The sequence below is a fragment of the Poecilia reticulata genome, linkage group LG1, assembly GCF_000633615.1.
Source record: "Poecilia reticulata strain Guanapo linkage group LG1, Guppy_female_1.0+MT, whole genome shotgun sequence".
Lineage (NCBI taxonomy): Eukaryota > Metazoa > Chordata > Actinopteri > Cyprinodontiformes > Poeciliidae > Poecilia > Poecilia reticulata.
The window spans coordinates 22,386,559-22,412,286 of record NC_024331.1 but is presented as its reverse complement, the minus strand read 5'-3'; the positions used below and the strand labels follow the sequence as shown (position 1 = coordinate 22,412,286).

General features: G+C 39.4%; 1 protein-coding gene across 6 annotated transcripts in view; it reads left to right on the top strand.

Moving 5' to 3' along the window:
• The window catches only part of kdm4c (lysine (K)-specific demethylase 4C), a 32,607-nt gene extending 7,747 nt beyond the window's left edge, over positions 1-24,860 (top strand). For 3 of the 6 annotated variants that reach the window (XM_008416428.2, XM_008416436.2, XM_008416452.1), the window contains 14 exons: positions 45-238; positions 334-560; positions 1,143-3,001; positions 3,126-3,237; positions 7,393-7,589; positions 8,418-8,664; positions 11,211-11,287; positions 12,306-12,361; positions 12,504-12,612; positions 18,114-18,308; positions 20,223-20,393; positions 21,903-22,022; positions 23,407-23,499; positions 23,601-24,860. In XM_008416428.2, coding sequence (XP_008414650.1) covers positions 45-238; positions 334-560; positions 1,143-3,001; positions 3,126-3,237; positions 7,393-7,589; positions 8,418-8,664; positions 11,211-11,287; positions 12,306-12,361; positions 12,504-12,612; positions 18,114-18,308; positions 20,223-20,393; positions 21,903-22,022; positions 23,407-23,499; positions 23,601-23,768 — 3,825 coding nt within the window. In that variant the 3' untranslated portion in view covers positions 23,769-24,860. Of the gene's footprint in view, positions 1-44; positions 239-333; positions 561-1,142; positions 3,002-3,125; positions 3,238-3,992; positions 4,771-7,392; positions 7,590-8,417; positions 8,665-11,210; positions 11,288-12,305; positions 12,362-12,503; positions 12,613-18,113; positions 18,309-20,222; positions 20,394-21,902; positions 22,023-23,406; positions 23,500-23,600 lie in introns of those variants that run through there. The other 3 variants (XM_008416445.2, XM_017306296.1, XM_017306302.1) reach the window with 3 other exon arrangements.
• Positions 24,861-25,728: the final 868 nt, after the last annotated feature.

The following is a 25,728-nucleotide window of genomic DNA, read 5'->3' as shown; positions in this document are numbered from 1 at the left end:
ATATATAATATATATATAATAAAATGCTGCCTCCTTTTCTTTAGTGCACATGTAGCAAGGATATGGTGAAGATATCCATGGAGCCCTTTGTGAAGCGTTTCCAACCTGACCGTTACGCCAGCTGGATGCTGGGCAAGGACTCGACGCTCATCGACCACACGGTTCCCACTCCCAGTACGACGCCGGAGCTGCAGAGCTGGTTACAGAGGCGCCGTAAGACCAAGTCTGCAAACAAAGGGTACCGTATGCAATCTGTGGTGATCTTTCCTCTTTCTCTAAAAGATAAAAGCTTTTTGGTTTGACTCTTTTGCAATCTTTCTCCTGTCATGGCAGCGGTCACTCTCGTATGCGCTCCAAACGCCTCAGGACCACAGAGGAGCCGGTTGATCTGGATGGCAGCTTAGCACTGAGCAGCAGTAAGAGAAAACCTCTGGGTGGGCAGTCTGGGCCCAAAGCGAGGCGGTCCGCAGCAGGGACCGCCTACAAGGAGCTGGAGAAAGGGAAGAAAAAACAGGCCGAGCCAAAACACAACCAGAATCAGAACTTGCCTCAGCTTTCTGGTAAGATGGCTTGATTAACTTTTCTTAGTTTTTTTTTTCCCCCCACAAAAACGGGTTCATCATCAGCATGACTTCGAGCAGCAAACAATTTCAATGAGTTTTAAAAATAAGAAATGATAATACATGTTTGACTTTTCTTGTGAATTTTCTCTAATGCAAATGGGAGTCCAAATTTTACATACAAATATATACACACATCCTTACTAATATTTGAATAAAGGTCCATTAGCATTGTGCAGAAAATCCCCTCTTCTTGGTTTCCTGACCTTTTTTTTTTTTTGACAAAGCCCAAAAATCCCCAATAGTCAGATCATTCTAGAAGCTAACTGTTAGCCTGCTTTGTCCTTTCCAAACCAGACTGGGCATGTGAGATTATATTCCTGCTGGAACAGATGCTTTGTACGGGTGAAAGCACTGAGCAGCAGCAAGAGAACAGATACTTTCGCATGTTCACAATGAGTGATTGTAAAATTCTCTGTATGATCAGATGTGTTTTTTTGCATTTTAAGCCATTTCTATCTGATTTTTTTTCATCACTGACTGATATTTGCTTGTTTTATTTTTCTGCTTTGTTCTCACCAGCTTGCAAACAAATGTGTGTTGTCAAGGTAAACCGTGTTGAGAGTAAAAACGTGGAGATTTCTAAAAAGGACACGTCTCAGTTGAACCCCCAGGCTTTACCGGTGGAGGGCGAGCTAAAAGCAGCTGAGTCCGACCCCCAGGACCTCTTAGGAGTCACAAACTGGAGCCCTGAAGGACCCAGAGAGAGTCCCGGGGCTCCACCGCCGTATCTGGAAGTCAGCGATTCGAGGTTTTCTTCTACGCAGCAAGACCTTAACTCACCTTCCGGCACGAACCGGCCTGCAGAGACTCTAATGGACACATGTCTCTCTGAACCTCAGGCTCACGTATCATATTCCTCAACTTCAGCATTAACTTTGAGCACCGACACTGACAGGAGCACGCATACGGGTACCAGGAATTACACTAACGACACTGTAAAAGCAGAAAACATGGACGTAGATGTTGATCCTGAACATGTTAATCAACACTCCGACATGAAAGCACTTTATGAACCAGCAGAGGGCGATGGTTACACACCAAGTGGCTCCTGTGCTGCCTCACAACGCACTCAGAGTGTGGGAAAAGGCAGCACAGAGGAAAGCCTTTTGCCTCCCCTGTTGCAGAGGAATGCAGCGGATATGCCACAGCTCACACCGGAGCCGGCCGGGAAGGTGGGTGCTTCCCCGTTGCCACCTGTGTTGACCCAGGAGATGCCCTCCCTCACCCCGGCTGACGACGACTTCACTCATTTCCGCAAATCCGGATCATTAAGCCACCAGGTTGCACCTGTGCTTCAGAGGGAGACGCCAACTGGCTCACCGTCCTCACAGGAAGCCAGGGAGGAAGGGACTCGTTTACAGCCAGCAGAACCCTGTACAGGGGACCATGACAACCGCTGGCATTTAGAGGCTTCAGTTAATTGTGAGGAGACAGCAGAAGCAAACACAGATCATTTAGCTGCCAGTGGTTTGTGCAAGAGAACATCTGGCGACGTCCATGAAATGTTAATAAAATCTGCTGCGGAAGGAGATCACGCAACGCTGGAAAGTTTCATCCCTGAGCAAAGTGATACAACTCAGAGCCATCTGGTTCAAAGAAGCGCACAACTCAACTTGCCTGATCCAAATAAAGACAGCTACAGAACTCAGAGAGCCGGTGCCTGCAGTCCGAACGTCCTGCTGTCATCTGCTAACGCTGGTGTTCCCCAAACCCCTGAGTCTTCACTATACCCTCAGCATGAGAACCACTTGGCATTAAAACCCAACTACCACACTATGTACTCTAACTGTTCTTCCCAACACACTGAGCCTAGAACCTCCTCCATCAGTATCTGGAAGAACTTCACTTCCCAGAGTCCTGCGGTCCTCATCCAGAGTCTGCACCCAGATCTCTCGTCTGACTTCTCTCACGATCCTCTACCTTACACCATGTGGACCGAACCTCAGTGCAAAGAAGTCACGGACCTGGAGGACGCTGCGAAGGACCTATGCAGGTCAGAGAACCAGGAGGATGAAGGTGGCGGTCTCACCTGGGCCCAGCTGGAACCCACCTCGCTCCTTTCAGTTAGTGCTATCGAACCTCTGGGACTCTGTGAGAATTACGAGTTGCAGAAAGTCGAGGGGAACGGAGCTGAACCCGTGTCGAGACGGAGCGAGGCCGATGCGCGCTTACACCCCGAGAGGGTGGCATTGCTTCTCCGGACCGAACAAGACGAGACGGATATGGAAGATGAAGAAGCATCTGATCGTGAAGATGAAGAGCATCAGCATAGTTTGAAAGGACGCTGCAGCAGTGATTCTTCAGAGGAAGAGGAGGAGAATGATCCAAATAATTACAAATGTGATGCATCTGGCCTTGAACCTGGGGAAATTAGTGCTGTGAGTTCTTTTCCCTTTCTCTCTCTCTTTTTTTTTCTCCACAGTTTAGTTGATTTCTTATTCTTTTACACCAAGACAAATTGTGTGCATGGTTTAACCTCCCACTAATCCCTCTCTGTCCCAGTACCCAGCCCTGTCAGCCAAGAGGACCACTAAGAGCTGGCGTCACCCTCTCAGGAAACCCACCGCAAGAGCCGTCCCCACCGCTGTGAAACAACAGACTGCCAGTGACGAGGGTGGGCACATTCTCATACACACGCCCATCCACACATCGAGTTATTTTGAAGGCGACTGTTATGGCTAAGCATTGTAAAGAGGTGCAGACAGCAGTAAATGCTCCTATTGAAAGCCATGCTCAGCAATGCTCATTAAAAAAAAAAAAAAAAAAAGAAAATAAAAAAGATGTTGTCTGTTGTGGTTTCTGTTGTAAGGGGTGGCTCCAATCCAGAAACCAATATTTTCAATTTTTTTATGGCTAAATTGCAGTGACCCCAAACATAGCTGCCATAAACTTCCTTCTCCTTAATTAGATTTGGAGGCACAATCTCCTCAGAAATCATTAAACCGACTAAAGTTAACTCAAATTTACAGTCTGAAACGTGTTAAAACACCTTAATCGCTTTTCTTTTTTCACAATATGATCACAAACTTTAATGTACTATGTTGGGATTTCATATGAAAAACAAAATTAAAATTTTAGGTTAGTTTATTTAAAACGGGGACAATGTATAACATACATTAACTACAATAGGAGAGAAATGGTGAAACAGAAAGAAAAGCAAACATGTTTAAAAACATCCAAATAGTAAATTTGTTCTTTGCAACCTAAAATCAGTTTGCTTATAGAAGCCACATAAGTGTTCGCCTGTTTTGTGAGCCAACCCAAAGTCATCATGTGGACTAAATGACGGGATAAAACTGAGACGTTTCAAGCAAGCTTTAGACAATAAAACAATAACCCAGTTTAATAATATAACTTTTTGGCCTACAGGCAAAACGCTGTTTGTGGTGGAAAACTAACACTACACCTCACCCCCGAACACACCTTCCGCACCAGTGGTGGCAGCATCATGCTGTGGGAATGCTTTTCCTCAGGAGGGACAGGAAATCTGGTCAGAGTTGATGTGAAGACGGATGCAGATAATCCTGGGAGAAAACGTGTTAGAGGGTGCAAAAGACTTGAGATGGAGGCAGAAGTCCCCCCCCCCCTTCCAGCAGGACATCGCACCTAAACATACCGCTCAAATTGGATGCTCACCAGCAGATTCGCGTGTCACCATGACCCAGTTAAAGTCATGACCCAAATCCAATTGAGAATCTGTGGCAAGACTTGAAAATTGATGTTGACCGATGTTCTCCATCTGAACTGACTTGAACTGTTTTGCTAAGAAGAATGGACTAGAATACGAAACCGGTAGAGACACTACCCAGATGACTGTAATTGTAATTGCAGTGAACGGTGGATTTTGCTAAATATTGACTCAGGAGGTGCTGCAGACCATTTGCGCGCCACACTTTTTTTTTAGATTTTATTTATAAGCAAAGTTTTGAACTCGTATAAAACTTTTTCTTTCACATCAGTTGTGTATTATTTTTGAAGGTCTATTGAATAATATCCCAGTAAAATGCGTTGAAGTTTGTGATTATAATGTGACAAAATTCGAAAAAAGCTCAAGGAGTGTGAATACTTTTGTGAAGCGTTGTAACTAATAATTTCTGTATCATTAACTCAAATGTGTCTTCTCCCACAGTAAATCCTTCAGCTCTGTGGTCTGTTCCTTCCCTCCTTATATTCTAAATGATATGAACTCCCACCACCATGACCAGTATGATGCCTCTGACGTCAATGCACTCATAAACATTTAATTGTCTGGCCTACCACAGTGCAGTGACCTTTTGAATAGATGATCTGTTTGTTTTCAAAGTTTATACGAGGCAGACGTGAGGGGTCCCCCTTAGCAACACTCCTGATGCATGTATACACACAGAATCACATTCGTTATCTTCACGATTGTCAGGGTTGAATATTTCAGCACCCGCTGCAACGGTTTATCTTAATGACGGTAGAATGTCCATGGCTTTGTGAGGACTTTCATATTCAGGAAATAGCTTGGTCTGTGGAGAGATCAGATTGAACTGAGCAGCAAGTCCTCAAATGAGCATGAGTGCTAGAAACACAGATGAGTTATGCATGTTAGTAGGGTTGCTTGGATATGAAAGTTTAAACCAATAGCTACTTAACCATAATATGTAAATTTCCCTACACTCTTTCCTGACCAAAACACTTAAATTGCTTCTCTATTTTACTTGAACACCCCCACAATTCTGCACTGTATCACTGTCACATAACCAAATAAATATCACAAGGCCAACCCCTTTCTAGTCTCACCCCGCCTGAAACGCAAACAGTAACACGATGGAGATGAACATCAGTTGTGAATATCTTATCACCTTCATGCCAGTATGTTAAAAAAGTACTAACATCAGCCACTACAGATGTTAATACATCCCTGCAGGCTAGCACTATCAAAGCTCTGGATCGGCAATAATTTTAGGCTTAAAATAGTAGTAATTGACAAAGTCAAGCACTCTCGCTGGATGCATCATCACTTTCACCAATGTAGTGGATGAGTGCTCAGTCTGTGTAGTTGCCAGCTGACAAAAAAAATGTTTTGTGTGGAAAAACATACAACTTGTTATCCTTATAGTTACATAGAACATGTTGGATTAAGTGAAATTAGGTAAAAAAATAAAATAAAAATTCCTTCTGATGAGAATAGCTTCTAAAGGAAGTAATGACGAAAATTTGTCTGGATTAGACCAAAGATAACTAAATAATACACAGATCAGTTGATTAAGAAATTGGAACAAATATCATCTGTGACTTGGGGATATTTGGCATACTTATAAACAATTCTTTAGCAACAATTCACAAAGCGCAGGCCTGCTTGTGCAGATTCACTGGTTTTATTAGTAATATCTCCTTAATAAGTTTAAACACCCATGCTCACTTGTTAATGATTATTACAGCAGTTAGAAAGATTAACTATTATTTATTTAGCTTCGAAGAGCTTTTTCATCACTTCGCAGGCGTGTGAACTTATTGTAACCACGGCTGCGAGATATTAATTTTCATTTGATAAATGCAACCAATAATTATAGCCGTGCTAACAGAAAGCTATTAAAAATGAGGGGATTATTGTGAGATGAGAACAACGTGCTGAACGTTTTTGGCTGTAAATATAATCCAAAAACGTATTTTAGTCAACTCTTTTATCATCGGCAGGAAAGCAAAGAGTTTTGTTGTCATTTTGTTGACACAACAGTCCTGGGTGAAGACGTAATTAAAAATTGTTGCTAGGATTCTTTATAATTACAGGGATTAGATGCGACTGCACAGCAAGTCTGCATTAGAGAATGAAAACTGCAAACAGCAGTTATAAGATTAGCACATGCTGCATTTCCACACCCAAATAATAGACCTAATTAACTAACAATTGCTAAAACGATAAGCCGTTATTATTAAATGTCTCCCGATTTTGACCCTTGAGAAAGAATCAAATAAGCTAGAGCCGGCTGAGAAAATACATTATTAACTGATGTTTTATCTCATGTTAAAACTAAACAAGTCTATAATTGTGACGGTGCAATACCGATGTAATTTTTTTTTTTGGACAAACTAACTTAACTGTTTTCAACTCAAGTTCAAGCTTGATTTGATATTCTATGTCAAAATTTCAGACTCCGATCTCCTGGATTCTTAGTCTTTTTTTTTTTAGACTGAATTTGAAAGGAATACATACAAAAAGTCAGTGTGATGTAACAAATATGTGTATAATGGTCAATGCTTTGAATATGTAATCTAAATTAGTTAGAAAGCAGGTAGGTGAAAAAAAAAACTAAACAAATGGAAGGATGACACAAACACACACACGCATTCATACCTGAGGACAATCCAGAGAGGCTATTTAACCCAACAGTCATGTTTTTGGACTGTGGGAGGAAGCTGGAGTAACAGGAGAGAACCCACGCATGCACAGAGAGAATATGTAGGCCAGGATTCAAACCTAGCCTGGTGCTACCAACTCTTCCACTCTGCACTATGTTTCCAATTAAAACCTTTAATAATGTATTCAATGGTTGACGAATAATCACTGGATTGTTTTTAGTGTAGCACAGAAAATGTTGAAAGCCACAAATCAAAATAGTGTTGCTGCTAAAAAATGACATCAGCTTAAACACCTTTCAGACTCCTATTCGTTCCACGGCGTGAGGAGAAAAATCTAATAATTTCCTCGGCATATGAACTATATCTTCCAATTTCTCTATTCTATTATGTGTTGCGTATTAACAGCTATTTTATAAACTTGCATTTGACCCTCTTAAAACAGAGCCTCCTGAAGGGAGCCTGGCAGACGAGGAAGAGGATGAGGAGGGGGAGAATGAAATGGAAGGATGGGCAAAGCCTCTCATCTACCTTTGGCAAAACAGAAAGAGCTGCTTCTCTGCGGAGAGGGAATACAATGCTCATGCAGCCACCATGGAGCCACACTGTGCTGTTTGCACACTCTTCATGCCATATTATCAGGTAAACGCACATCTATAGATGTATATCAAAACGGAAGTTCTAATTTCCATTTTGCTACGTATTGTAAAATCTGCAAAACAAAGTATATTAAGGTTACTTGAACACTGGTTCTGCAAGACAGCACTCTTCAGTAGTGTTGATGTCCCTTGATAGTGTTTCTCTTGTTATTCGTTGGGTTGGAGTTTGACTGGGCCATTTTACTAACACATGACTATGGTTTAACCTACACCACTCAGTTGTAGCTCTAACTGTCTAACAAATGGTCAGTGAACACTTTGGCAGGATTTTGTTGGTGATTCCCATTTTTGTTAGTCTATATTACCTCGTCTGCATTTTATTTAAATTTAAAACCAACATGTAACCTAACAACATGTTGTTTTATGTTCTGAAGTTACAGGGTTCAAATAACTTGAAGTATATTTGCTTATTTCAACACGTAATGTTGGTGGGAAAAGTGAAAACAAACAGTAAAGAAGAATCTTAGATTTCCTACTGAAGCAGAATATATTGTGTCGTAATCCTAATATAGTTTTTTCAAACTCACTTTTTGCCTTTGCACTGAAGTTGCTGCTGAACAATTACTGGTCAATTACATGAATAATAGAAGTAACACTAAACCCACAGGTCACAATAATCACATAGTTTTTCCACAGGGATGTTGCTGTTTATTACAGTCGGCCCCCTGTAATTTCCTGCTGGCTGAAATGCCACGTAGAGTGACAGCTCTCTTTACAACGCAGGGAGGCATATGTTTCATCACCCACATACCCTGTCAATGTTCCAGCCTCTTTAGGTTTTACAAAATTATGCTGCCTCTTTCTCCTGCAGGCTGACGACAAAACCGAGGACAGCAAATCTGTCACAGCGAAGGACCCCTCCAGAGCTTCGTCTCCATCGGAGAAACCCCCCACGCCTGGCTGTGGTGGGCTGAGGAGGTCCAAGCCCCTGGTCCCGGAGATCTGCTTTTCTTTCCGAGAACAGAACTGCCCCCCAACTCCTACGAACCCTCTGCTGCAAGAAGACGGCACCTCCCCTCTCCTGTACTGCCAGAGCTGTTGTCTGCAAGTTCACGCAAGTAAGTCTGCACAAGGAGTGATTAGAGTGGGAAGGACAGTGAGCGAGAGTGCTTTCTGTGGTACATGCCACTGTTTACTGTGGTCAAGCTTCATGGGACTTACCAGCCAGCAGAAAGTGTAGATGGAGTATGTTTTATGTATTTGGTAGAAGGTCGCTGGGTTTATACGTCCTGATTTTCTTTAGTCTGTTTTCTTTTCAGTCCACTCTCTCAGTCCCTCGCTTTCTCTCTCTCTCTCAGAGGTATTCTGCTTCCCTCATCAGCCAATCAAATCTTCTCCCTTCACCACACATAGGCCGTGTTCTAAAGCCCCAAACCAGAAACAAGCCTTTAAATATGTATATCTTTTCATTTGACTGCATACAGAGTCTATGCATTTTACATTCAGCTTTAGCTTTGCTTTCCTAGAGACGCACCGAGAGATTTGTGGCTGATTTTCAATCGTTGCGTTGTCACACTGCTGACCATTTTACCCAATTAGATTTCTCTGTTAGACCTGCAATTAACAGCATTCAAAGTAGTTTGAAAATTTATATTTACATTTGGACACAACAACGTCACAGTTTTCTTTCTGAAGGTTATGTATGGGGACTGAAATGGTCATTTAATAAGGGACATATTGTGTCATGTGATCCCTTTATCCTCTTAAAAAGATCCAAATACGACACACTTCCAGTGCATTAATTGAGTAATGCAGATTTTTATTTAATTGCCTTTTAGGTGAAACCTTTATGGTTCAAAAAGAAAGGAGGAGAGGCAGAGAAACAGGCCCCACCGCATCTTGTATTGAGTAACTGTAGACATCAGTACTACTTAAACAACATAGATATTTGCCACAATGCTATGATTTCCAAAAGGTTGCCAGCATTTCTAAATCTAGCATGACAGATGGAGACTGAAAACTAAAAACAATAAAACGGGGACTTTTCTGAAACACCATCAAGCTCCTTGGTGTCGGTGGGTTCAAATTGAGATCTTGTGGCGAACCTAATTTAGTTTGCTGCAAAAGTACTAAATGGCAAACGGCAAACAACTAGCAAAAAGAACCAAGTGTTACCAAGTATTTTTATGTCTTGGCACACTTGAAACACAATTAGACTAACTTACAAGTAGCTTTTCAGCAAGACACTGGAGCTTGTTTTAAGTCAATAATTTCTTAATATTGATTTAAAAAAATACTTTTTTCAAAATCTGCTAGAGGAATTAATTAATTTGTAGCTTTTTATTAATATTAACAAGTTGCTGGTTCCTCCTGTGCTCCTATGTCTTGTTGAAAAGTTACTTGTAAGTTGGTTTCATCTTATTTCCAGGGTTCTAAGATATTTGTCTTGAAACCAGACAGAAAATACTTAGTGAGATTTTATGTTTTTAAAGTGTAATAGTGGAAACATGCAAAAGGCTGCTGAGCATTTAGAAAAAAGGTTTGATTACTGTAATGCCAACACAGGCTTCTCTCTTTATCACCGAGGAGGCTTATAGTTGTTATTAATAATGTCCACAGTGATGTCCTATTAAACATTACCTATCATTTCCCTTCAGAACCAAACTACTTGGTCCAATGAAGGAACCTGTAACAGTATGAATACTTCTGAGCCTGGCTGTTCTTTACATCTGGAAGTGTCTGACAGTCACTTTCTTTCTCTCTGAGTCAGAATCAATCCCTGATACTAGAGTTGATCCTGCCACATATCCTCTGAGATCCAGACATGTTGTGCACTGTGCGGTGACTGCGTAGCAGCTGTACTGCATTTGTAATTACTTGGTTTGTGCTAGCGTGTGGGAGAAAGAGATGAAGCTTATGTCATCTGACACCGAGGGAAAAAGCCACAAGCTTGATTTTGAGACACGGGAACGAATACACGTTAATGTAGCTTTCTCCCCCCGAACAGTAATCTGAACTCTGGGAAGGAAACGGAGGTGGGCTTGGATTTTATTTTCGGTTATGTGATGGATAGTCAAGGAAAAGATCATAGACTTTAAAATGTCCCTCTTCTTTACATGTCTGAAGGCTTTTAGTATTTTTATTGTAACCATCTGCCAGGTTTAAAGGAATCAAAGCAGTTTTACTACAGCAAAATCTGGAAAAACAAAAAATCTCTATTTGTGGAAAGTAATTTGAAATGTTTTTCTTGCAAAATGCACATTCTGCTTCTAAAACTAATCACAAATCACTAACACTAAAGTACTTAACATGAAAGTATCATTTAGCATAAAATAGACACAGAAACCACAGTTAAAAAAAACCTTGTATTGTTTTTTTTTTATTTTATTTTTTATCATGGCCACCCAGATAATCCCTCACACACGGCCACACAGACCACTAAGATCTCAATTTCCACTTAGTCTGCAATACTGGACTTGTCTACATAGAAACCCACCACTTCAATGCCATCAAGAACCTCTGAAAACAATGTGGCTATGGCATTTTGTCCGCTGTTTTGTAACAATAGACCTCGCTGTTCCTGTCGACTGTTGTTTTATCTCACTCTACTGGGACATTTTTTCTTTTTTTTACGTCTGATTTTCCCCTTGTCTCCTTCCTGTAGGCTGCTACGGTGTAGCTGCAGAAGACATCAGCGAACAATGGTCGTGTGATCGCTGTTCGGAAGGAGGCTTTGCAGCTGTAAGTCAGTTTATGTCCATATTTTAGCAAACCTGTCCTGTCTTGTATCAAAGTGGTAAAATATAGAAGTGACCCTAAATTGAATAATTTTTTTTAATTGCAAAAGCATAATCTTACTCTGTCAATTTCAGAGAAACCCAACTTTTGTTTTAAGGAATTGATTTTTAACAAAAGAAAAGCCCTTATTCTTGTCTATTCATACATGTGAAATATGTTGGTATGTTTGACGTATACAGCATTTTTATAACAACTGAAGATAACATGGTCACTTGATTGTGCTATAAAATGGCACTATGTTCCTGGAAAATACATAATTCTTCCCTTTTATAACATCAGGCATCAGATGCTTTTTCTTATACTAACCTTTTCTTTTATGTAGAAGGCACCTGGAGTGTTTCTTTTTCTTTCTGAAAACCCTATTCTTACTTGACCAAAGGATATTATTTCCAATTAAAGTTATACAGGGTTTCTGATGGCAGGACAGAACGTCTTTTTCCAGGCATTCCTCCCTAACAACCAGTTTGCATGTACATACAGTCTAAGGGTCATTACAGAGACTTGGTAAACCCCAAAATGTCACTCACTCAGATTTATTTACCTTCCTTACCATCCTGCTCCGTGTGTGTAATAAACGTGAGTCTCTGTCCAGTCTTGTGGCCAGTGGCTAAAAGAAACGGGCTTCTGTTTCATCATATTTGTTATCGGTGGAAAGAGAAAGTCGTAGATCAACTATTAGAAGTTTGTAGAAACGCTGATCTGCCTCAAAAAACTTTTTTTAAAGAGTTCAGCTACATTGTTTTGATTAAACACATTTCATAACATTGTTTTCTCCCCATTTAATCAGTTTGGCCAAATATAGATTTTTTAGACATCCTTGCCAAGGGTGCCTATAAACTGAATGATATAGAATCATATTTCCATGGGTTTTTATTTGTATTTTTTGCTAGACAAACTTCAAGTGTATCCAAGCACATGAGAACATTTTTGGTAGCTCGCCTCTCTTTATTGGTTTTCTCAGGAGTGCTGTCTCTGTAACCTCAGAGGTGGAGCCCTGAAGAAAACCCAAAACAACAAGTAAGCAATGCTTTTTGTTCACTTGGATTATCTCTGCGTTTTCATCCCTAATCTCAAGAAATCCACCAAATAAAGCGGCCATGTATCCTAATGATCGGTGTGTGCTGTTGTGGTTTGTTTTTCCACGTGGACCCGGCTGCAGATGGGCCCACGTGATGTGCGCCGTCGCTCTTCCAGAGGCCAGGTTCGGCGATGAAGCCAAGAGGAGTCCCATTGACATTAGTAGGATCCCCATGCAGCGTTTTAAACTGGTGAGAGGCCACACGCACACACACGGACATGCACACCCCCCCCCCCACACACACACACACACAGAGAGAGAGAGACGCAGAGTGTCCTTGAGGACTCGTCTGGTCTAATTAAGGAAGTATTCACAATCCTAATTAACAATGTGAAATTAACATGCCTGCAATCAAAGCTAGATAATTAACTACTAGTTGATGGGAATGGCAAAGCAGGGTGATGTGGGGAAGGCTTTCTATGTGGTGTATTATTTCTAGCATTTGTTGTGTGTTTGCTTAATGAGATATCGGAAGTGTGTCTCAGCAGAGCTGACATGTTGACGCAGGTTAGCTCTGCGGGAACCACGATGACTCAGCAGAACGCGAGGTGTGTGAGAAGTGCTTCCCAATATAGGATGAATAACAGAAATGTGATAAAGCTAGTTAAATTACAGCCACTGTTTCTGAACAATAAAGTGAAGTTCAAACGGTAAAATAGATTCAAAGGCAGAGCGTTACTTGCTCTTTGAAGTGTCGTATTATGTCAGATTTATGGAGCTCTCACTTGAAAAAACAATCTTTTGCAAGGCAAACAATATGAGCTCCTAACATAAAGGTTTATTCATGATTTCATAGGTTTTATTACTGCAGTGATGCAGACGGATCCGAGCGACATTACTCAGAATGTACTTTATATTTTCTCACACCACACTGAAATTAAGGCTCATTTAGGTTAGGGAATGCTGACCATAAAGTGATTTTTTTTTTTCACTTCCAAAATAAGCATTAAAGGCCAGACCAGGCTCATAAATGCTTTTGACACAACAATTTGGCGAGCATACTGTAGGGACTTTCTTCGGTTTAGCGGCCAGATTACACTATTTGTACTGACTCTAAGTGGAGCACATTTTGTGTATACCTGCTCCTTTTTTAGTTATTAAAAACTTTACCTTTTACTTGTGTGCATCATGCATACATCACATTTGTTACCAAGTAAAATATGTTGACAAAAAAGAAAATTAGCGACAAGTACATAAATAAATAAATGAAATGTCTGGCATTAGCAGGAGCATTATCAGATCTCCATTAGCAAAAAATGGGTTAAACAAGGTGGAGGCAGATAGAGAGAGCTGCAGAGCATTAAATAAGACTTATTACCAAAGGGTAAATATTTTTCCCTCAGTTTCAGTTTTTGAATTTTCTATTACAGTGTGTTTTTGTTTTGTACTCACTTATTATTACTCGCAACTCTCAATCCAGTCCAATCCAACTTTGGCAAACTAGATTAAAAATACATGAGCAATACTTTAACCGGATGTTTTTGGTACGCACATTAGTAATAGTTGTAATTTTTAACCAGATCTGTGTTGTCCAACAGACGATAATTGTGAAATTGTTGCCATGAGACGAAACTGATTTTAAAAGGAGTTTTGGACACCATCTTTAATGTGATTCAGTGGAATTCCTCGCAGTATGATGATCATAGGTCAAACTCCCAGCGTTGCTGGATGAACACAGTTGTTTCATGTGTCTGAATTGCCTCCTCAGCAGGCCATCAATCTGTGCAGAGGGTCTGCTAATGACTCGTTCATTTAATTCAGATCTGTTGAACCATGTACATATCAACAACAACAAGAAACTGACCCTTGAGGACTAACTCTGGACACCACCTCCCCAATCATTTCAAATTGCTGTTTCTGGGAGCATTTTATTTTATCATGGCATTTTAATTTGTTATGCATTTCATTTGAATGAAACTGGTTGAAAATGAATGCCTTTTCAAACTGTACAGTAACATTTGCTCTGAGAACTTCTATGTTACTGTGGAAAATGTATTTTGAGGGAGTAACTAGAAATGCACCAATCATTGTTTTGTTAAAAAGACCGTCACAGAAATCCAGTCAAATTGAAACAAAACTGATCAGTGTCTCAGTTTTATCGAAAATTATTTCAGCCTCACAGGGCAAACTAAAATATATATTCAATAATTCATTTTAGAGAAATTGCTGTTTTAAGAAAAGAAAGCAGGGTTGGTTGTAACATTTAAACGAGTTGTCAGTGTCAGCCATCCATAGTATCTTATTTTTTAGAAATTAGCAAGGTAAGCAATAGTTCGGTAAATAGCAGTGTCTTCGTGCATTTCCAATAGACTTTAGATGCTAACCTAAAGTCTAAGAGTTCATATATTGTGCTAACATTTTAATGTTTACTGTATACTATTACTGATGGAGGCTGAAGGCTATTTTCTATAGAGATATGTTGGCTGCTCAGTTTCATTTTAAATAGTTCCTTATACTTCTCAGCTTTTCTTGAGTTTTTTTTCTGAACACTTCACTTATATTTAAAAATAGTTAACATTAAGACTTTCTGAACAGTGGAAGATCAGCTGTTACAGATCAAAAAGAAAATTGTATGAAATCCAAGGTAGTATGTGATAAAAGATGACTAAACTGAAAATTTGTCACACTTTTCAAACACTTTTCTTCTAAATAAGTTGATGAAAACTGAACAGATAACACAGATTTTGTCTTTTGTTTTTAGATTTAATTGAATATTTTACCTTTACATACTGTCCACTTTCTATATTTGAATGTTCCTCCCACTCGCCACATATTTTGAAGTTCGCTGTCGCCACAGCAGCCCAGTGCATTCATAATTCACCGCAACACACGCGGACTTAGGCATTCATAATTTACTGTGGGAATGTTCTTAACGCATGGCTCCACATAGGCACCAGATGAACTTAGCAGAAGGAACAAGCACTGGAAAAATATCCTTAAAACACTGTTATGTTTACTGTCCTTTATCTTTGCATCTGAGTTGGTTTTTAACTATTGTACCAATTTATCTCGGAATTTGCGCATAATGAAGATTACGCTAGGTGCCAGTAAGAATCTTGTCAAACTGTATTCAGTGGATGAATGTTGACACAGGGGCCACTTTGCCTCGACTTTGCTGTCCATAACGGAGCAGGTATGGGAAAAGACTATTAAAATGTAGGTCAAGTTAGTTATCAAGAATCACTTCGTCCTTCATCTGAGAGAATGAGCAGCTAGGAAATGAGAGGCCTCATTATTTGGGAAAAAAAAAGAAAAACGTTATTAGGATTTTCATCATCCAGCTTATATTAGGCCTTTATGTTGCCTTTTACTTCATCTCACAAGAGAAAAAGAAGAAAGTCTCTCTTCACAGTATCTCCTGATACTTAACTGATAGTTAAATGAACTGATTAGCTGGTAATTGGGAAGATGAAGCCACTGCTGCTGCAGAGGGCATACAAATTTAATTAATTCTGTCTTGATGCACTAATTAGATCAGTTATTGATTTTTTTTTTTTTTCAAAGGGATTAACAGAGGGGATTGATTTCAGAGGCGTGACAGATAGCAGAGTTGGGAGAAAAGTTTTTTTTTTCTTTTTTTCCCCCCTGAACCTTCATAATTTCTTTATATATATCTACCATTCCAGACTGTTGAGTGTGAACTGCATTGTTTCTCATCTGCTCTTAAATAGCAGACGAGAGTGTGGCTTTCTGAGCTCTTAGCTTACTTTGTGTTGCCAGACCAGCGTCTGTATATGTGATTCCTGGCAGTAAATGAAGCCCGGGTGTGGCTTCTAAAATGGAACCAAAACCTTTGGTTAATCAGACTTAATTCATTTGTTAACAGGGACGCAAAAACATCCTGGACAAAACCAAATCCCTGGAAGGTCATTTTGTAAAATATAAAATCATAATTTCATTATTAAAGCTTAAAAACATTTTTTTAACGATTTGATTGCCCTTTATTCAAGAATGGTCGGTGAGTAATGAGAGAAGGGGAAGACATGCTTAAAGGTCATCAGGTCTGGACTCAAACCTGTGACTGCTGTGTTGAGGACATCATCCTGAGCTGAAACATTTAAGAGAAACAGAAAAGCAAAAACAGAAGTCGGTCAGTGGGTAATTTCTCCTCCACAGCATGGTACATGTTCCCTCACAATATAGGACAGTTTTTCTTTTATTTTTACCTACTGAAAAATAACTATTTGCACGTCAGCTAATTTCTATTTCACGTCACTTGCAAGCACAACTCATTCTTTTCCTAAACCTCCCCCCCCAAAAAATATCAAAATAGCATCTACAGATGGCTCAAAATGACTTTCCAGGGATTTGGTTAATGCATAAATTACATTACCACACCGCAAGAGGGAAGGCAGAAAGCAGGTAAGTGAAGTGAAAAGTAGAGCACAGATGAGTGTTTTAAAGAAATGGAGTGTGATGGGAGGTCTGTGTGAAAGGGGTGAAAGAGAGGAACAGCAAACATGTAGGGTTATAATGGGAGGGTGTCATCAGTTTTTCCCCCCCCCCCAAGAAGAGAAGGAGGAGTGGCTCTGTGGGAGAGACAGAGGCCACTGCCACAGTGGTGAGAAATTTAACTTGATGGGCCACTTAGTGCAAAAAAGCTGCAGGATAAATCTCAACAGTGTTGCATAAAAACTGGGCAAAGCTGGTGTGTTGAATACGCCTGTATGTGTGTCGGTCTGTTCTGGAAACCTTTAAACTCTGCTTTAACCCGATACATTTATTTTGGTGCCTCTTTGTATTAAACTAAACCAATAATTTGAATCTATTGAATGACATTGCCTTGTATTTATGAACAGCTGTACTGCAAAAAAAAAAAGAAAAAAGAAAAAGGGTAACATTTGATGGGATGAATGCTTTTTATAGGCACTGTATTTTATTTCATCATGCACATTTTGTCCATATTTAACAACTGACCATTGGGAAGATTACATTTTTATACAGTATAAATATTTTTTTAATTTTAGGAGACGGAAGCATCTGTCAGAAAAATGTTGAGATGGAAATGTTTATTTTTTTCCCCCAACAGCTTGATAGACAACTCTTTATTTTGATTTTATGTTTGCTATGAACTCAGAGCATAAAGACAAAACACTTTTCAATTATTTGTTTATTTATCACAAGTCATATCACTGTCACAATGTCTACCAAGATTATTGGCATATATATGTTTTCCTAATATGACCGTAATGCTCTGGTTTGGCTTTTTAACATTTTTTTATTTTACATGCTTTACATGTGTGTGACTTTTGAAGCTAGGATGCATTTATCCTGCACACAGAAATGTTAGTCACAAGATTTTTGTTTTATGCTTATTACTAATAACGATGACAGTAAAAATCCTAATAGTCTGAATAATAAAGAAAACTTTAATTATTGCTTCTTGTGATCTCCTGTCAACTAGTGAACTGATTCTCACTTTTACATGTTGATCCTTGTTCCAGATTACAGCACCTCCTGTAGTTCTATATTGCACTTTACTTCTGTTTGGTGTTTATTGCTGTTAATTGTATCACATAATTTATATCAGCACTGAAGATTTCAGCAAGGAAAGGTAATTCCTAGCCTGTGCAAACAGGCTAGAAAGTAAAAGAGTTTTAAAAATAAAAAATTTTGATTCTTCTTTTAGTGCAAAACCAAGGTTCAGACTGTGGGACTGACGGCTTCGGTATCGTCTGTGTGTGTTTACAGAAATGCATCTATTGTCGCAGCCGCTGTGCAGGGAAGTGGCAAGCGGGCGCCTGTATCCAGTGCTCATGTGGCCGCTGTCCCACCTCCTTCCATGTGACCTGTGCCCATGCTGCTGGTGTCACCATGGAGCCAGACGATTGGCCGTATGTGGTGTCAGTCACCTGCCACAGACATCAATCACGGAGTTCGTCTGCTGTAAGTTGCAGGATAGCGGTTCACTGCAGCGGATGAGACCCGCGCTGTGTTCAATAAGAAACAGGCAGGAGTCGAACAATTCCTGCCATGTCTAGTTTTGCGAAAATGTTGGCCGCATTGTTGAATTAAACTCTTCTAAGTTTAGTTGCAAGTCGCCCTTAATCGCTGGGTTTTATTGTTGGAGTCGATGTGACTGTAATTGTAAAAATATTATGCATCAGGACATATCAGTTTTGGGTCGCTATCAGGTTAGAATGAATTTAATACAGCCTGTGATGAACATTAACGCATTTTGTGTGGTTTTTTTTTTTACGTCAAAATGTAGTTGCGTGGACTGGTTGATGGTGCCTTTTCTTAACTTTATTATACAGATACATTTATTAGGAATAGAAATCTGTTATATGCATTTCTATGTGGTCTCATTTACTTTCATACCATTTAATACATTTCAGTGCAATGAACAGCCTTCAGAATAAATCCAGCTGTGCTTGGAAAATGAAACAAATTGAATCAATACCCCAGGGTTTGTTCATCTAATGTTTTACTGTTCAATCCATCCTTTGAAACAAACAAAATGTAGCTCAACCAAGACATGGCTGTCCACTGAAACTAACTTGCCGGGTAGAAAGAATCCTTTTAAATCCATAAGAAAGTAACACTGAATAACAGTCAGATGCTACTTTTTAGCATAGGCAATGAAATTGTCTTGGAAAATGGTCCGACGCGCCTAATCGTAGACAAACATGACAGTTCTACCGCTCTGAATAATTAACATTATATTTTGGGATTCTGCTCTAAAGAGGATAAATCAGAGAAGCAGCCAAGAGACCCTGGTTAACTCCAGAGGAGTCTCAGAGATACAGGCTGAAACATGGTGGCGGCAGTATCATGCTGTTGAGAGGTTTTTCATTAATGTGGGAAAGTTGGTCTGACCCTGGAAGATGAGTGAAAAACATTTGATGGAGGAACGCCTTTCTGAGGCTGCAAAAGACTTCCCCTTCCTTCCGACAAGACGGCTTTAACCTTACAGACCAAGCTACAGTGGAATGGTTTCAATCAAACCAGGTCCAAGTGACGCAGTCAACATTTCTATCCAGATTGAGTTTGAGATGTTTATTTGGAAAGAAGAATATGTGAAAATTTCAGTCACAAAACAAACGTGTAACAAAAGGCCAACAGCTCTAATTGTACCAAAAAGTTTTTTTCTATGTATTTAGTCCACCTTGATCAAGGTGGACTAAATACAAAGGCATGACACACTTTTTTCCTAATTTTTATTTGTAAAATAAAAAAAAATTAATAAAGGAAATTATTTTCCTTCCCGTTCTTAATTATGTACTACTTTATCGGAGAAAGATTTGCTGTAATGTCTTCTCTAGAGACGACTGAAAACCGTCTTGGCTGCGTCCTGAAACAATCCTCCTCCTTGTTGCATGATGGAAGTTATATAGTTTGGAAAAGGCCCTGAACTCTTCTCAGATTGCTTCTCAGGCAGCAGAAGATCAGCAAACAGCTGCTTTTGACCCTTCAGAAAACAGTCTGTGCAGTGTTTGGTTCATCTGAAGTTGCGATGTTTACAGTAACTGCAACGGCTTGTTTATATAATAAAATATTTATTCCTCAATGTCCCGACGAGTAAATCCTTAAACTGGAAAAACTTGAACTTTCTTCGTGACTTGAAATCCCAGATCGGGCGGAACATTTAACCACAAATTATACTGTTTGCGAATAGATGTAAAAACATCCTCATCTTTCAAGAAAACATCAATTACTTCTGTTTATGTGGGTCAAATCAACACACAGCCATTGAACAGATAAAAATATCATTGATATATAATAGATTTCAGATTTGCAATGGAAGTGAAACTCATACATTCTTAACGGCACACCCTGTTCTCTTCCTGTTCCTACCAGAACCAGCGGTTGTGCCAACCTCCCATCTCACTGGGCCAGACGGTGATCTCCAAACACAAAAACCTGCGTTACTACAGCTCCAAAGTGACCGAGATCACATCGCAGACCTTCTACGAGGTCATGTTTGACGACGGCTCGTTCTCTAACGACACCTACCCCGAGGACATTGTGGTGAGGGTTTCTTTCATTTGATCCTCTCGTTTGTGAGATGTCATATCGGCTCCATTAAGATCCAAGATCTGATATGTCCTTTTATTAGCACTTTTAGTCTTTACACCAAAAATATTCAGTTGAAAGGTGTTATTTTATTAGAAACCTCTTTGTGGATTGTTTGTTAAGCAGTTATTGCTCTAAAAAAAAAAAACAAGCTAAAAAATAAAACATCAGAGACCTGCTGAGTGACATTGATCACAATTGTCTGAATCAGGATGTGTGTTACATCCAACAAATTTTGGTTAAATTAGAATCACCCAAATATTTTGCATGTATTTTCATATTTTTTTTGTTTTTATATGTCTGTACACTTGAAGTAGCAATTTTGCATTAAAACTAGTACTTTGCGGATGGCTTTAAAAGTGTTTTGTGTGTGGTACAGGAAAAAAAAAAAAAGGCTCACTTCTTTTAAAGCTTGTCAGAAATCCCACAAGCATGAAAACTGTTTGGTACTGAGGCTTTTTATAAGTTCTCAGAGAAAAAAAACCTAAACATACTGAGCATATTCCAAACTTTCCAAGGTTTCCCATGTAGATTTTATAAGCGTAAACACAATACGCTGAAAAATGAAGCATGAAAACAATATTGGCGTGCTGAAAAAGGTTCAACTCCTTCCCCTTTTATACTTTTCCCAGTGAAGGCTGCCCATATTTCTATAAAATCAATTTCTTTTCCATTTTCTATGAGCTCATATAACAGGATTAGTTGCTTTTGTTTGTTCAGGAACTTGTACATTTTAGTTTTAGGTCGGTTTGGTTTACACAAATGATTTCTCTTTGTTTTTTTGTTAAAAAATTTTGTTTAAGCAAAAGGGGGCGAGAAATTAATTCTAAATCTAAACAGGTTACCAGAGTGTTAGTGGCAACCAGCTCTTTCAAATGAAGTGGCTTGTTTTGAAAAAAAAAAAAAAARAAAAAAAAAAAAAAACCTCTCCCGCTGATTTTGCTATCATACATAACAAGTGGATGCTTATTCTCAGACTTACTCACATGATTGCTCAAATGTTATTTATATGCTTGATTAGCATGAACTTGTGCAGGGTAGAAATTAGCATCACTGCTACAACCTGGTACCGTACAACCTTCCTTTGAAAAGGTTGATGAGATGTTGCTCGTCGTTGGTGTATAATTTAAAAAAGGTCTATATCATATTTATTAAAGATATTGGCCAACACAAACTGGATGTTGATTTACATCACCAGATGTATGTAATCCCCAGGAGACCTTGTGATTATCTGCCTCCTTAAAAAACAGATGACATTTTTTTACTGAGTTATTTCTGAGATTTTCTCAATTTGTTTAAAAGTAGCTCTAAACAAGCTGAGACACGTCTCCAGCTGAAACGTCTTGAATTATGCAGATGTAAACTGAAAAATTAAGATAATTGGTCTTTTACATCTCACCTCTAATATTAGAAGACCTTGAGACTGCCATGTACGTATCTGATGATTTCCTCTTATGCTTCCAGAGTAGAGACTGTGTGAACTTTGGTCCTCCTGAAGTCGGGGAAGCTGTTCAAGTGAAGTGGCCTGATGGGCTTTTCTATGGTGCTAAATACCTGGGATCCAACGTTTCCTATATGTACCAGGTACACACGCACAACCTGCTCCAGAAAACTCTTAATCTGCCAAAGATAGTCGACAACAGCAAGAGTTGTAGGTCAAAGCGAAGAGCTGGACTTCTTGAAGTCCCTCAACGCCCGTGTCATCGCGACTCCTCTGACGTCGTCAGGGTCCCCTCGGCATCTGAACCGAGAGGCAGAGCGAGAAACGGAAGGAGATCACTGGGGAAGGAGAAGTTGTGACGGTTAGAGATGAAGGCAGTCAGAGAGACAGTGGTAGAAAATAGGTCAAGAAAAGAGAAGAAGGTGAGAAGCAGAGGATGATGAAAAGGAGGTGCCAATCTGCATTATTCAAACTCACTGAATTATTCACCTTGCTCAGGGTCTCAGGGCTTCCACTTAGAGCTTTATTTAGAGAGCCGGGCGTCAAGCATTAGTTATGCACAATGTGCACTATGACGCACTTTCTCTGCTGGACATGGGTCAGAATTTTTATTTTTTATTTTTCCCGAAGCTTGAACAAGTATTTTCCATTGTCAAGGTGGGTTTAAATTTGGCACAGCTTTAGCCTCGGCCTCGCTTCCAAAAGTTACGCTTCCTGAGCAGGACACTTTATGTTTTAAAGTGAACATCAGAGTCTTTAGAAAGGGTTAAGTAAGGCGCAGGTTTCCAATTACATCACTCTGTTTCTCTTCTGCTTTGGGTTGCAACGAAGTTGAAACAGGCTGTTTTGAATCCCAAAATAACGTACCCAGTAATACATATGGATCCCTACATGGTCAGACATTTTCATACCCATCAGGTTTACATCACCAACATGTTCCTATGTAGGTACCTGAGGGTTTACTGGTTGCTCAATCTATTAGATTTAAATCTAAAGGGCAGAGAGGCTCTGAGTCTGTGGGACAGAGATGGTGAAATGTGCTTCAACAGTTTGTGAGAGCTTCAAACACTTTTGACCTTTTTAAGAGAAAACTAAACGCATTTGTTTACGCAGACATTCCTAATTCGCAGCTATCTGCAGTGCAATTTCTTTGAATTATATTGTTTTCAGTATTTTTTATGTTTATATGGGAAATGTTCTTGGAATCTAACTTGTAAAGGGCTTTTCTTTTTCTCTTTCTGTCTTCCTTGCTTTCTTTGCTGCTCTTTCTTTCCTGGTTTCTTGCCCTTTCTTGCTTTCTTTCTTTCTTTCTCACTTTCTTTTTTGCGCTTTCTTAATTGCTTTCAGTTTTTTTGTTTTTCTTCTTTCTTTCTTGGTTGAAGTGACAGGATCTGGTGATTCGGTATAAATTATGTATGAATGGCAAGTGATCTGTTTGCACTTACACCCCTCAGATTTGCACAGTGAAACCTTAAATCATTTAAAAACACAAACAATATTTCAAACCCCTATTTTTGTTTTACTCAGGTGGAGTTTGAAGATGGATCTCAGGTGCTGGCCAAAAGAGAAGATATCTACACTTTAAATGAAGATCTTCCTAAAAAGGTGAAGCGTAGACTTGTAAGTATTAGGAAGTCACACCATAGGTTGGACCCTTTAAAGGTGGAAAAGCCAAGTAGAACCTTTTACTCACTTGTTTCCTGTCATGTCTTGATTTCTAGTCGACAGCCTCAAGTATGCGCTTTCAGGATGCCTTCTTCACCACGCAGGGGGAGAGGAAAAGACAGAGGACACCAAACTCACGCTTCCAGAATGACTATGTGGCCCTGCCAGGCCTCCGTACGACTGCCAAAAGCACATGGGAGCACCGCAGCCACAAAGGGAAATGAAGTCATGGAGAGAGATCAATGGCAAACGAATGCACTGAGTTAACAGTGGATGAGAGCTGTTTCTTTTTTTTTTTTGTGTGTGTGTGTGTGTTTTTTTTTATTTCCCTCTGCGTGAGTGTATGCTTGTGCGTGAGTCTTCAGGATCTGCTTCCATCCATGCGGCCCACACAGATTTCCTTGCGCAAAGATCACAGGAAGTGATGAAACGGAATCTCGGCTTGGTGGATGCCGATGTGCGAGCGGCTGGCTGTACGTTTGATTCCCGTGACGGGCGAGTGGGCGGTGTGCCTGCAGGTTGGAGAGGAAGTCTGGTCGGACTCACTCAGAGGAGGCGAACAGAGGGGGCTTTGCTGCTTCCATCAGGGAAAACACACAGAACCCTTTTTTGAAATCACTAATCACGTCTTTGTACATTAAAAATTCAGAAGTAATTTTTTTTTAACAGCCCATTTATGAACTTTTTTTTTTGGGAGGGGTGGGGTTGGGGTAGGATTGGGTTGACCTGCTTGTTGAGTTTCCAGCTTTGATTTAGATGTTTATGTACCCTGCTTGTAATATTTTCACCCATTACATTTTTACTGCATGTTCAACACTGTCTAACTGCTTCTTCCCGGCCAAGTCCAAGCACACCTCCGCGGCCTCCTCTCTGCGTGGTTTTTCCTACCTTTTAATGATTAGAATATGTCAATTCTACCATTTGGCAAGTAACAGCATGTTAATCACTTCCTCTGGGAAACATTCAGTCAGGAAGCTGCAGCTCTGTGTTGGACTTGGCCTCCCACTGATGTGAAACGCTACTGTTGCTCTGTTAAATCAAAACCAGTGTTGAAATTATTTAAAATTTGTATTTATTATTTTTTTGGCTTAATATTGGTAAAGTAATGCCAACTACTGTAAAAAAAAAAAAAAAAAGGATAATTGCAAGTTTATTTTTCTTCTTTAAATGAGATGTCGATTACGACAGACTTCATCAGATAAAGGGAATCTTTGACGTGAGTTTGGGGAAAAAACTGTTTCTGAGGCTGATTACAAACAATGAACTGGATGTTGAACATCACATTGAAATGGTTATTAAAGTATTTCCTGAAAGCATTATTTATACACCGTTATTTACGCATCTTCCTTAGCAGAGGAGAAGTAAAGGGAATTTGGTAACACTTTATTTGAAGGGGGGTGAATAAGACTGTCATGACACTGTGATAAACATGACATAACACCTGTCATGAACATGAATAAGCCTTCGTGAATTTTTATGACTGTTGTCATAAAGCGTCATTCGGTAAATTATGACACTTTTAATACAAAGTTGACATTATTCAAAATGTCTTTGTTATCACAACTTGACATTAACCAAGAAATCATTACTGTTTAAATTTTACCTTTAATAACATAAAGTTAACTAATTTTTAAAGTGCAATCAATAATACTTTTATAACAAATTTATATCAGCAATGATTTCTTGGTTAATGTCAAGTTGTCATAACAGACATTTTGAATAATGTCAACTTTGTATTAAAAGTGTCATAATTTACCGAATGACACTTTATGGCAACAGTCATAAAAATTCACGAAGGCTTATTCATGTTCATGACAGGTGTTATGTCATGTTTATGACAGTGTCATGTCAGTCTTATTCACTCCCTTTCAAATAGTGTTACCGTGAATTTTCTTTTTTATGCATATGTCATAACTGATCTGCAGGATTGGATTGTTTTTAAATTAGTTTTCAGAGAAAAAAAGGCAGATTGTAGTACTACATTTAGCTAAGTTACAATTTTATCAAGAGGTCAACTAATGCAGACCAATAACCTAATGATCTTGTCCATTTTAAATTGGACATGTACATCACATGACTACTGTTCTCTTCCTGAATTGTTGGTCGTTCCACTAAGCGATCTATCAAATGTACTTTCCAGTAATAATTTAAATATTTGTCAATGCAGGAAATATAGAAAAAAAA